The sequence below is a fragment of the Canis lupus genome, chromosome 9 (assembly GCF_003254725.2).
Source record: "Canis lupus dingo isolate Sandy chromosome 9, ASM325472v2, whole genome shotgun sequence".
Classification (NCBI taxonomy): Eukaryota; Metazoa; Chordata; class Mammalia; order Carnivora; family Canidae; genus Canis; species Canis lupus.
In genome coordinates, this window is record NC_064251.1 from 7,486,817 (window position 1) to 7,499,762 (window position 12,946).

At 51.6% G+C, this 12,946-nt stretch overlaps 1 protein-coding gene across 2 annotated transcripts in view; it reads left to right on the forward strand.

Annotated features, from left to right (window-relative positions):
• Positions 1-12,946, forward strand: part of SDK2 (sidekick cell adhesion molecule 2) — a 256,374-nt gene that overhangs the window by 190,309 nt on the left and 53,119 nt on the right. For both annotated transcript variants that reach the window (XM_025467876.3, XM_025467877.3), the window contains exons 16-20: positions 1,078-1,218; positions 2,891-3,072; positions 3,629-3,744; positions 12,087-12,282; positions 12,481-12,579. In XM_025467876.3, coding sequence (XP_025323661.1) covers positions 1,078-1,218; positions 2,891-3,072; positions 3,629-3,744; positions 12,087-12,282; positions 12,481-12,579 — 734 coding nt within the window. The remainder of the gene's footprint in view (positions 1-1,077; positions 1,219-2,890; positions 3,073-3,628; positions 3,745-12,086; positions 12,283-12,480; positions 12,580-12,946) is intronic.

The following is a 12,946-nucleotide window of genomic DNA, read 5'->3' on the forward strand; positions in this document are numbered from 1 at the left end:
ACAGACGCAGTGAGCTGGATGGAGTCTTTCTGGCCTCTGCCACCAGGGCCATGACTCCCTAACAGGAAAGAGAAGTGGCAGGTAACATCCTAGCAGGGAGGCCAATTGCAAGAGGATTTTTTTGCTCACTGTTTATTGAACACCTACTATGTGCCAGGCCGAGTGTAGACCTTGAGGGATGCAGGGAACAAAATCCCCATGACAGAAAGCCTCAAAGTGTAGGGAAAAGCCATCCTACACTTTCTCCAGGTCTTTGGGCTTCTCCTCAAACCCCGATTCATCTTCCTGATGCATCTTCACACTAATAGCCCTGAGTCACAAAGAAAAAGGTTAAATCACCCTCACTCGCGGGCTTTACAAAGACATGGGAATGTGCAGTACATTTTGGAAAGCCATCCGTCAGAAAGCAAAAACATAAAAATAAACTGAAAGGGAAAGACATCCATCAAAAATAATTAACTTTCGTTTTTAATGGATGCAAGTCAGTTATGGGAACAATGCACCGCGGTGGAACACTGCATCCCCTGGCAAAGCCAGAGAAAAATGCAGTGGCGCTCGCTTCTGGAAGCGGGTGACGGGCTCACCCATGTGCCCCCCCAGCCCCCCCTGACCCTGCCCTGCTCCAGCCTGGGGCTCAGCTGGGCGGAAAAGGAAGCCTCGTCACGTGCACCAGCAGCCTGCAGGTGGGACGTGAATATGTAACACGCCTGCTTCTGAAATACCTGATTGCTTATGACGTCACCAGCCCCAACAGCAGCTTCTTTGACATACAAGAGACTGAGGCCCACGTCCCCCAGCTGCACAGGCACCACACACATCTGGTGCTTTATGGTGTTTTAAAAGGATTCAGCTATACGTGGTGTCATTTGAGCCTCAACCAGTCAGAAAGCAGGCAAGTGGAGCTTTATTATACTCCTTTAAAAGATAAAGGGACAAGCTCAGAGAGGTTAAGCGACTTGCCCAAAGGCACACAGCAATTGTGCAGACGGAGCAGCCTCCTCGTAGACCGAACTCCTGTATTTGCCCTCGAGACTAAAAGCAGAAAGGCCCACCCACTCTTGGTGTTTTCATATCCAGGGTCTCCCTCCCCGAGGAGCCCCCCACAGCCCCTCCACAGAACGTCATCGCCAGCGGCCGGACCAATCAGTCCATCATGATCCAGTGGCAGCCGCCTCCGGAGAGCCACCAGAATGGCCTTCTCAAGGGCTACATCATCAGGTAGGCGTCCACCCCCGGGAGAAAGGAGGTACAGCCCAGACCCAAGGGGAGGGTAGAGAGTGGATCAGCAAAGTCATGGCAGGTCCTTCTCCGTCTAACAAGGACCAGGTTGGGATGCCTGGGTGGCTCAGTGGTTGAGCGTCTGCCTTTGGCCCAGGGCATGATCCTGGAGCCTCAGGATGGAGTCCCACGTCAGGCTCCCTGCGTGGAGCCTGCTTCTCCCTCTGCCTGTGTCTCTGCCTCTCTCTGTGTGTCTTTCATGAATAAATAAATAAAATATTTAAAAATAAATAAATAACAAGGACCAGGCAACAAGAAATGACTTTGCTATGGTAGGAAGGACTTAGGTTAGACATACAGAGGAACTTCCAGAAGGCAGAGCCTTAGAAACCAACGGGAATGCTTGAGAGAGGAGGGTACAGTGTAATGTCCTGGAGGCTGTACGGATGCCACATGCTGGGGCTACACAGGATAGGACACAGGGAGATGGGTTTAACTATCCGAGAGGCCGAGCACCGGGGAACCCAAGAATATTCCATCTGAGGCCAACTACTCGGCCCAGAACTAGTCAAACAGTAGACGTCCTTTCTTTGGTCCTGACTGCAAAACGAAGCCCAGCTATAGAGACTGTGATGTCTACACTTGACCGAGGATACTTCCTTCACCGGTAACCTCAAACTGAGTTTTTAAGTGCTACCAATTTGGTGTCGTGAATTCAAATCAGCATAGAGTCGAAGTTGCTGAGCATCCTCCAATGCTCTGAATCCCGGTTGGCTGCGGAATGCACATCTCTTTCCTGTCCTGTGTCCACACGGGTGGGGCTCTGGAACACCCCAGGTCTGGAGGAAGTGATTGTCGGTTTGCCTGCTCCATGAACAGCTCATTTTGTTGTGGGTTTTTGGTGAGCCCTAAGGCACGGTGGTTCTCAGAGGGTGGCCCCTGGATCTGCAGTGGCATCAATTCAAATGCGGATTCACAGATCCTACCCCTGACCTACTGAATGGGAAACTTTGGGGTGGCCCCCCAACCCATGTTTCAACGCACCCTCCAGGTGTTCCTGATGCGGGGTAGGCCTCTGAGAACCACTGCTATGGGGTATTGCAACACAATAATCTGAGGCCTCTGATTTCCCAATACCCTGTATACCGTGGTTCTCCTGTAAGTCATCCATCCCCCCCAGATTTTGTCCGTCGAGATCCCACTTCTGGATTACCATGGGTTCTTTTTGTGGTGGAAGCTAGAAATTGGTACCGTTGGTAGCTCAAGGTTTTTCTCTCCACCTAAGTGAGTGACTTAGGTCAAAAGTGGGATATAGCTCTCCATCGGTGACCTCTCCAAGGTGAGGCCAATGTGATCTTCCCAGAAACCCTTCGTGTCCGTGGTTAGTTCTCTGTCCACTGTCCTCCCCCATCAGAAAGAACAGACACATCCACTAGGCCCGTGCCATCCGGGGAGATAGCCGCTGGTCCCCTGTGGTTATCTCATCTAAAATAAATAAAAGTACGAGTTACCAGCTGCACTAACCACATTTCATGTGCTCAGCAGCCACGCGCACAGCAGCCACCACATCGGACGGCGTGGGGATGGAGCACGTGCGCCACCACCCATGGTTCCTGGGCTCACGCCCAGCGGGCTGACTCCGATGCACTGCACCCCGCCTTTCTCCCCGCAGGTACTGCCTGGCCGGGCTGCCCGTCGGGTACCAGTTTAAGAACATCACGGATGCGGACGTCAACAACCTGCTGCTGGAGGACCTCATCATCTGGACCAACTACGAGATCGAGGTGGCCGCCTACAATAGCGCCGGGCTGGGTGTCTACAGCAGCAAAGTCACCGAGTGGACGCTGCAGGGAGGTGGGTGGGGATCGTGACCGGGGAGGAGCTGGTGCTTCTCGCTCTCCCAGGCCCGCACCTGTGGCTCCTGTACCTGTCCCGTCCTGCCTTGGCCACGGCACCCGGTCCATCCAGTCCTGAGCTGTTGCCAGCCGGGGCCTGGCTACCCCGTGGGAGCGGGAGGGTGCTCGGGGGCAGAAGAGTTGTTGGGGGTGAGCATGCTGAAGGCAGACGCTTCAGGTGCGGGGACCTTCTGTGTTGTCCACGTTAACTGGATCACGAAACGGCTCGAGTCCAGTGTGTCCGTACCAGCCTCCCACAAGCGCTTTCACATCCATCGCTTCCGTTTACTGGTCCCCTGCGAAATGGGTCAGGCGAGTTCTATTGAAGCCAGACTAATGGAGAGAAAGAGGTGCCTCAAGTCCACAAAGCAGGGGGAGGGGGAGGGAAGGGGGGGGCAAAGCAGAGTCTGTAGACCCCATCCCTGTGTTTTCTCTACTAAAGTGTGCAAGGCTGACTCTGCCTCCTGTATCCTCACCCCATCCCACCGCACCCCCAACCCGCTGCCCTCCCCTAGTCCCCACCGTCCCTCCTGGCAATGTGCACGCGGAAGCCACCAACTCCACGACCATCCGCTTCACCTGGAATGCCCCCAGCCCCCAGTTCATCAATGGCATCAACCAAGGCTACAAGGTACGTGGGGCCCCTCCCCACCCCCAAGAGGAAGCCTGGGGATTCTACGAGGGAGACCGCAGGCTGAGGAGGTTGCAGGGGGCAAGGTGAGGGACCCCCTGTGCTTCTGGAGTCAAGGTGGAGGGCATGCAGGCTCCCTCTGAGGCTGTGGGGGGTCTGGCCACCTCCCCGTCTGTGACCCAGTGCAGAGGAGCTTTCTCGGTGAGGCTGGGCTATAAGCAAAACCAGATTTCTTTCAAGCTCAGGAGCAGCTGGGCATAGCTGCGGCCTCAGAAAAATCCAGAATCCTCTTCTTACTGACAAGCTGTGGCTCTAACAGGCATCCCGCTGGGACACACGTCCTTGGGCTGCTCTTGACCCCCCCCCCCCAGGGAGTGTGGTGAAGGGCATGGGACTGGGACCCTGACAGATGTGGGTTAAGATCCTGGCTCTGGCTCTGCCTCTTGCTGGCTCCCTGGATGAGTCCTACGATCAGTCTGAGCCTCCCTCCTTCGATCCATGTTTATTAAGCCGTCCTATCTGTGCTGTTCGAGCGGCTGGAAAACCCAAATAAACTCCCACTCCCTCATTTGTGAGGATGATAACAACACCTACTCCTTGGCGCTGCGTGAGGATTAAATGAGAGAGTGTTTGTGATCCGTCGAGCCTGGTGACACACACACAAGGGCTCTGCAAGCGAAAGGAGGAATGCGCTCGTCCCATCGGGCTGCCCGAACCAGGTGCCGCCGTGCGGGGGGGGCTCAAACATCAAAAACGGATTTCCTCCCAGTTCCGGGGCTGGAAGTCAGAGATCAGGGTGTGGGCAGGGCTCACTAGGTCGCCGTCCTTAGGGCCACAGCTGCCCTTCTCCCTGCGTCCACGTGTGGTCTCTCCCCCGGCGTGCGTCCCCATCTCTTCTTGTAAGGACCCCAGTCCTGCTGGACAAAGGCCCCCCTTACTGACCTCCTTTTAACTCCACTGCCTCTTTAGAGACCTTCTCTCCAAATGCAGTCACATCCTGAGGCCCTGGGGGTTAGGACTCCAGCGTGTGAATTTGAGGGGTGGATGGGGGGAAGCAGCTCAGCCCGTGACGACTAGTCAGAGCAGTAATGGTAGGAGTTGTTCAATAGCGGTAGCAGCGGCCGTAAATCTGCTGCGATGGTAACTGTGCCCCCGAGTCAGGACTTCTCAACCATCCCCTCCTGGAACCCAGACCTCGCTCTGGAGCTGGGGTCCCTGCTCTGGCCCCGCGGGGAGCACCATACCAGCCTCCCCCCGGGAGAAGGGAAGACTGAGTGCACAGCGCATGGGGCGGGTGGGAGTATGCCCTAGGCTCCCTCCTAGAGGTGGGGGCGTGCATTTGAGCGGGGTGCCCCGGGGAAGCAGGCCTTGAAGGAGAAACACTATAGGCTCTGGTTTTGAGCCCAGGGATCTGGTGACCTCATGGTGACCGCGGCCACTTCCAGAAGGCTCCCGGGCTCCCTCTGTTCCGTGTTTGCATGCACGGGACACGCAAGATGATTTCTAGGACCGGCGGCCTTAGCCCTTATCCCTGCAAGGAGGTGGGTGGCTGGGGTGGAAAGGGACTGAGATTAAATCACAGAGAGCATTTTCTGCTGGCGTTGCAAATAACGGAGGGATGGGCTTGAGCCGGGGACAGCCCTGCCACGGCCCGCTCACTCCCAGGCAGGCAGGGTGCCAGGGCCGAGCAGGGCTGTCCTGGGGCAGGGTGCTGCAGCTGAACACCGCCTGGCTGGCTGGCTGGCTGGAAAAGCCTCCTAATTGGGACTCTAGGGGGAGGCAGGGGAGGGAAGGGGAGGCTCGCACAGCGCTGAGAAGCAGAGGAGCTGAGCTGGGAACAATTAGCTTCCTGCTGCCAGTTCTAAGTTTTCTTGCACAAATTGGGGGTGGGGAGGATGGGGCCGGGCTGCAAAGTTCTAAGGCAGATGGCTCCTGCCGGACCAACTGGCCAGGACAATTAGGGCAGTGACCAGGACAGAGGCTGCAGGAGCCCACCTGATGATGTCTGGGTCTGCTTGGTGTCCGGCACCCGTGGCTGCTCCCTAAACGTCAGTGGGGACGGCCCACCCAGACATTCTGAGCGCAGGGGGTGCACTTTCACACTGGCAGGACGCTCTCTGCAAGCCTGGCAGGGTGCTAAGGCTTGCCTCGCCCTCTTCTCTCAGAAGACTTCTTTCAGAAGTCTTTCATCCTCACCCCGTTTTACAGAGGAGGAAACTGAGGCACGAGAGGCAAGTAACATATTCAAAGCCAGACAACTGCAAAGCTCAGATTCAAACTCCAGGGCCTGCACCTGTTCTAGCATTGAAAAGAAAATATGGGGGCACCTGGGTGGCTCCGTCGGTTAAGCGTCTGCCTTCAGCTCCGGTCATGATCTCGGGGTCCTGGGATGGAGCCCCACATAGGGCTCCCTGCTCAGCAAGGAGTCTGTTTCTCCCTCTTCTGTCCCTCACCCTGCTCATGTGCTCTCTCTCTCTCTCTTTCCTTTTCTCAAATAAATAAATAAAAATCTTTAAAAAGAAAGTATGTCGGGGCACCTGGGTGGCTCAATAAGTTAAACATCTGGCTCTTGATTTCAGCTCAGGTCATGATCTCAGGGTCTTGAGATCCAGCCTGAGTTAGGGCTCCCCACTCAGCAGAGAGTCTTAAAGGATTCTCTCTCCCTCTCCTTCTGCCTCTCCCCCTGCTCACACACACACACACTCTCTCTTTTTCTAAATAAATAGGTAGATAGATAAAAGAAAGAAAGAAAATGTGCCCTATGATTTAACTGTAAAATAATAACCACACTTTGATTTTTTTTTCCCCCTTAAGTACAAATGGATTCAAGCAGGGATTTTGTTTCTTGCTTCCTTGGCGTGCAGCATCACAGGGACAAAGCAGCGGTACATGTCCCTTGCATTCCTCCAATGAGAATAGACTCCCCACCCTCTTTGAATTGTTACAAATTTCCGAACCTCTACCAAAGTAGAGGGAAAACGATAATGACTTTAGAAAACCCTGATGTATCCCAGCTTCAGCAATTACCAGCTCGTGGCCAAACGTGTTCCATCTATTCCCTGACCCCCGGCCTCTGCCCTGGAATATTGTTAAGCAAGTCCCAGGCCGTCATGTCGTTTCATCCATAAATATTTCTGCCGAGAAATATTACAAAGCCTCTGTTTGAAACACAACCGCAGTGCCCACACTGTCATCAGCGTGCCTAAAAATATCAGCAGTCCCCTTGATGTCATCAGATACGCAGTCAGCACTCACGTTTCTTTTACTAGTTGCTTAAATGAGGTCCACATGCCTGCAATTGGTTGGGGTTTTTTTGTTTTTTAGGTCTCAGCTGATCTTTAGATTCTCTCTCTCTTTCTCTCTCTCTCTCTCTCGTAATTTATTTAGTAAAGAAACTTACTCATTTATTTGCCCTATAGAATTTTCCACAGCCTGGATTTTGCTGATTGCCTCTCTGAGGGGTCATTTAACACATTCCTCAGAACGCTGTATTCACAGTAAATTGGAACTCAGAACCAGAGGCTTGGTGCCTGGGTGGCTCAGTGGTGAGCATCTGCCTTCGGCTCAGGGCGTGATCCTGCGATCCCAGGATCCAGTCCCACATCAGGCTCCCTGCATGGAGCCTGCTTCTCCCTCTGCCTCTGTCTCTGCCTCTCTCTCTGGGTGTCTCATGAATAAATACATAAAATCTTTAACAACAACAAAAAAAAGAGAGAACTAGAGGCTTGATCAGATTCAGGTTTGATGATTTCATGGTTTTGCCCAAATATTATTTCCTAGATGGTGTAGTGCATTTACATCATAAGGGCTAACATCTGACTCTCTCTCTCTTACAATCGTGTGGTGACCATTGACCACCCTGGGTGATCTATTATTTCAATAGCATTGCAAAATGAGAACAGTCAAATATTATAATTTCTCCTTGATGTATGAGCTGAAACATTTTCCAATAAAAGAATTTTCCCCTTACCAACTTTTTGGCTGCCTGAAGGTTCAGCTCGTCTAGGAAAAAGCATGGTCAGAGCTCAGTCCTTTTCCATCACTTGCCAATTTTCAGAGTAACAAATGTCATTCCTTGGCATCTCCTAAAAGTGACAGGAGTTTGGATGGGGGGGGGGGGAGCATCTTTTTTATTTTGTTCTCGTGTAGTATTATGTACTCGTGGATTTTTAACACATCTGATATATGTTTCAACCCATGGCTGTTATTATTCGTGTTGATGCCAGATTGACCCAGCCTTGACCTCTTAGGTTGGTGAGTTCTTTTGACCGGGCCCCAGCAGCCTGATAGCTTCCTTGTGACCAGACAGGATGGTCCAGGCTGTCTCCGGTTCCTGTACCATCCCTGGGATCAGCTGTGTCTTCAGGGAATCTTCTTCCTTTCAGGCAGAAATGATAATTAAATACCACAATCTGGGCGCCAGGGGTGTTCCTTGTGCTTGCACTGAATGCCATTTCTAGGCTCTGTTAATGGACAGCTCGGAAATGCTTCTCCTTCCCCTCTTCCTTCCTTCCTTCCTTCCTTCCTTCCTTCCTTCCTTCCTTCCTCCTCCTCCTCCTCTTCCTCCTTCTCCTCCTCCTCTTCCTCTTCAGATAAGATGCATACTGATACTCCCAACTCAATTTCAGGGTTATAAGCTCTTTAATAATGCTATTGGTCTTTTGTCTCTCTGTGCTCCATACTGAAAATCCATTTCCTATACCAACAACCATAATTCCCTGCCTACTTTATCCCAAAAAAACACCCACAACAGTTTCAGAAGAGTCATACTGCCACGGGGACTACCAAAGACCAGGTCAGATTATTTACGGTGCTTTCTGTGTCCTGCTAGGGATGGACTTCTCATGGCTGTGCTACAGAGTCTCTTGAAATAGTTTGTCTCTGTGTAATTTTGCTACAGCTCAATACACCATTAGGTTCATTTGTTCAATTTTGGTTTCTATTTTGGGGGATTGATTTTTTAATTTAATTTTGTTCTATAATTATGCATCTTATTTACATGGTTCCAAAGTTAAATATACAAAGTAAATTCAGAGAAAATCAGCCTGAATTCTGGTCCATCCCCCCTTCCCCCAATGACCTCCCCACCCCCACTGTAGGTATGATTTCTTTTGGTTGTTTGGTTTGGTTTTTCCTTTCATTTCTTTAACATAAACAAATGCAAATATATATATATGACCCTGCCTAACAAGAGCAAGCATGTGGACGGCAAAGAGAAACCCTGCACTCACCTGCACTCCCTCATTTATATATATATAAATGTGTGTCCTCCCCTTCTTAGATAAAGGACAGCACACTCTACACACTTTCTTCATCTTGCTCCTTTCTTTACATTATATCTTGGGGATCACTCCACAGGAATAAAGAGATTCCTGGCTCCCTTTCTGACATCTCTATTGGACTCCATTATGTGGCTTTCCCATAGTTTGGTCAACCAGCTGCCCAGTGATGACATTTGGGTTGTTCCCAGTCTTTTACTATAATAAACATTTCTGCAGTGAGTAGCTTTGTGCATATATCTTTTCATATTTTTCACATTTAACTTTGGAATAGATTCATAGAAAGGAGATTGCTGGATCAAAGGAGAAATGTATATATATAATTTTCCTACTGCTACCAAATCCCTCTATTATTTTTTTAATTTTTTAATCTAATTTTTTAAACAGGAAACGTATTTACACGATTCAAAACCCAGTGAAAGTGAAAAGATAAACGTGCAGCAGAAATCCCCCACCCCACTGCAGTTCGTCCTCTGGTTCTGTTCCATCCACCCAACCCTGAAACTCTCCCCACTCTTGGTAACCACTGTTGTTAATTTCCTGCATATCCTTCCAGAAGGTTTCGTGTGAATCCATTCACATGCAAAGAGATAGAAAGAGAGAGAGGGAAAGACAAAAGGAGAAGGAAGGAGAGAATTTCCTCTACTTTTTTTGTTAACTCCAGCTTCTAGCAGACCATAGGAACCACCCTTACCCTCTCATCCCCAAAAACAAGAGGCACATCACTTCTCCCAGCAACCAGCAAAGCAGCTATCACTGTTCCCTATAATAGTCTGAGGCTCAGAGAGGTCGATTGACTTTCCCAGGGTCACCCAGGAAGCCGCAGAGCAGGGTTCTGTTTTTCTTTCTCTCCTCTGCTTTCCACAGCAGAGTTGCCAGTCCCAGGAACCTAGATCTGGTGCTGCTCCCCAAGCACAATAACTCCCACACCCCCAACCGTGCTCAGGACAGCCCAGTCTGCTTACACGCCGAGACCAAGGGCCTGATCCAGTAAATCAGCACGGACCCTGCCTAACAAGAGCAAGCATGTGGACTGCAAAGAGAAACCCTGACGCTCACCTAGCAGCTGTGTGTACCTCGGAAGGCAGAGGCCTTCATGCAGGGTCTGAGCCAGTGGGTCAGGGGAGGGGGACCCAGAGATCCCAAACCAGCCCCTGGCAGGCCCATGAGCGCCAACCAAGCCTCAACCTTTGTGGTCCTCATTTCCTTTCCTGCAGCAGGACAGGGCAGTGATGCCCATCCAGTCCTCATTGTGATGATGCAATGGGACTGGCCGGCGATAGTTCTACTCCAGTGCCAGAGTATGAGCTCATCGGACAGTAACCCTGCAGTGCATTCACTTGAGCAAAGTGAGCCCTGCTCCTTTCAGGGAACAGAAGGTACAGAAGGCAAGTCTGTCATCTTCCTGGCCTGAGGAAGAAACCTCTTAACACTAACCCTCATCCTCTTCACAGGCAGCTAGAGAATGACAAGTGGCTCATATCCCAGAGTAAATATTCTGAAGCCACCTTGGACTTCGGGTCTAGAGCCATGAGATGATGAAGTCCTTATTCAGAAAACCACACGGCCACCGCCCTGTGCACTGCTGGGTCATTTTTGAAGACAACTCCCGGTGATGTTGTCTTAAGGCACCTGTAAAGATAGTCTTTGCCCTTTATTTCTAAAATAATGGTAGTGGTAATAATTAGCCTAAACCCAATAAAATAATATTTACCCAGATTTTGCACTTGCTGGGGAACACACCACACAATTAATTCTACCGGCGTAATTAATTCAAATTTACATTAATTAAATTAAATTAAAACATTAAACTTGTTTCTTAATCTACTCCAAAGAAGTTCGGCAATTTAATTGCTCTGAAACAAGATAACCAAAATAAGGAGGATATTTAACATACTTATTAAATGCCACTTAGTATTTCTGATTAGTATTTTTAGGGTCTAATTAGTGTCTAATTAACTTGCTATAGGCTATCTTTTCACAATACCAATTAAATTTCCAAACATCCTCTATAAACACGCAGCCACGAAAAGGAGAAGATGAAGCATTGTTACAGGGGCGAGTTAATCAGGAGACATCAGCGCGGTATTGTTTTATATCTATAAATACCCGTGGTTATTAAAACTCATCAAGTGTTGCTTTTCACCATTAATTGCTAGTTAATCAACTTCAAATAAACGAGGAACTCTCTGAGACCAGCTGTCATTGTTGGAGACAGATGAAGGGCCCAGAAAACAGGAGTGTGAGGTGACATCAAGAGGCAAGAAGGAAGGCGAGGCAGGAAGTGCCTGCGTTACAGGTGGGGGGTGCAGAGGGGAAGGCAGATGGGAAAGCCACGCTGCCAGACGGGCTTTTCCTGCTGACACCCCACCACCAGGTCCTGTCTCAGACTGAAAGCCCAGCTTGGGACAAGTTGAAAGGACGAGCTGAAGTGGCAGCTGTGTGCGGGAACTCCTGGGGAGACCCTGCCCAGCCCAGGAGGAGAAAGCTGTAGTCGCCCCGGTGTTGGAGTCGGAGCCTCTCGGCTCCCCACTAAGCTGTGTGGTATCGTGGGAGCCGCTGAGCCCCGCTGAGCCCGTGTCCTCATCCGTAACACGCAGGGCAGGCTCCTCGCTCAGAGGGACTCCCCAGCACCACCATCAGCACCACCACCCCTGGTTCTGTTCGATGCTCGGCTGGCGTCGCCTTGCATTTCTTAAAAATCTTTAAACGAGGGAACCCTCTGTTTTCCTTTTGCACTGAATCTGCACATTATGTAGTCGAATTTGGTAAAAAAAAAAAAAAAAAAAAAAACCCTGGTGAGAGATCACTCGTGGAGAGCACTCAGCCCCGTGCCTTGCTCTAAGTTGCTCAGCGGCCGAACAGCACACCAAAGTGAACTCCCAGAAGGATGGGTGCCCGTGGCTTGTGGGTGTCTATGTGGCCTTCCCTTTCCTGGGAGGAGGGAGCCCGGGGAGCTGGGCTCCTAGACTCTCTCTGTCCATTGGCCCAGACTGTGGGAGAGAGCTCGGCCTCTTCTGGAACCTTCTTGCTGCCCTGCCTGAATTGCTGGCCTCTCCCCAGCTGATTGCCTGGGAGCCAGAGCAGGAAGAGGAGGTGACCATGGTGACTGCCCGGCCCAACTTTCAAGACAGCATCCACGTGGGCTTCGTGTCTGGCCTGAAGAAGTTTACCGAGTACTTCACCTCCGTGCTGTGCTTCACTACTCCTGGAGACGGGCCTCGGAGCACCCCCCAGCTGGTGCGCACCCATGAGGATGGTAGGCACCCCCCAGCCTCTGCTGTCCCTCCCGCCCCTACCCACACACCCAAAAGCCAGGCTGAGCGCTCTGGGTACAGGGCGATCCCCGCCTTGTCCCCCACCCTGGGGTGGCCCTGGAGCACCGCGGGCTGTCTTGCAGACAGTGGCCTCTCTCTGGCTCTAATATGCTTGGGGGCGGGACCTTTTTGGGGTACAGTGCCTGGTCCCGTGGGACACCTGAGCTTCAGTGAAATCCTGGACACCTCCCTGAAAGTCAGCTGGCAAGAGCCAGGAGAGAAGAATGGCATCCTCACAGGTAGGCGGTACTGCACCAGGGGGTGAGACAGGTGCATCGAGTCCATCCCTTCGACTGGTGTGTTCATCCGAAACCTCCCAGCGGACCGCGCCTTCTCAGAAAGTACATGGAGGGGGTCCTCAGCCCCTCTGCTCTGCAGCACGTCCCGGGTCATCCGGCGGAGGCCTCCAGCACCTGCCGTGATGACTGGCTCCCTCCCACCATCCCATCCCCACCCAACAGGGGCATCCCACCCAAGTTCCACCTGGGGCCCCAGGCGAGCTTCCCAGCTCCCACAGCTCCCCTTGCCCCCAACACCCACCTAACCGCTGGACTAGTGAAGGAGGGAGAAGCAGAGCAGAAGGGCCAGAGCCAGCGTTGGTCACAG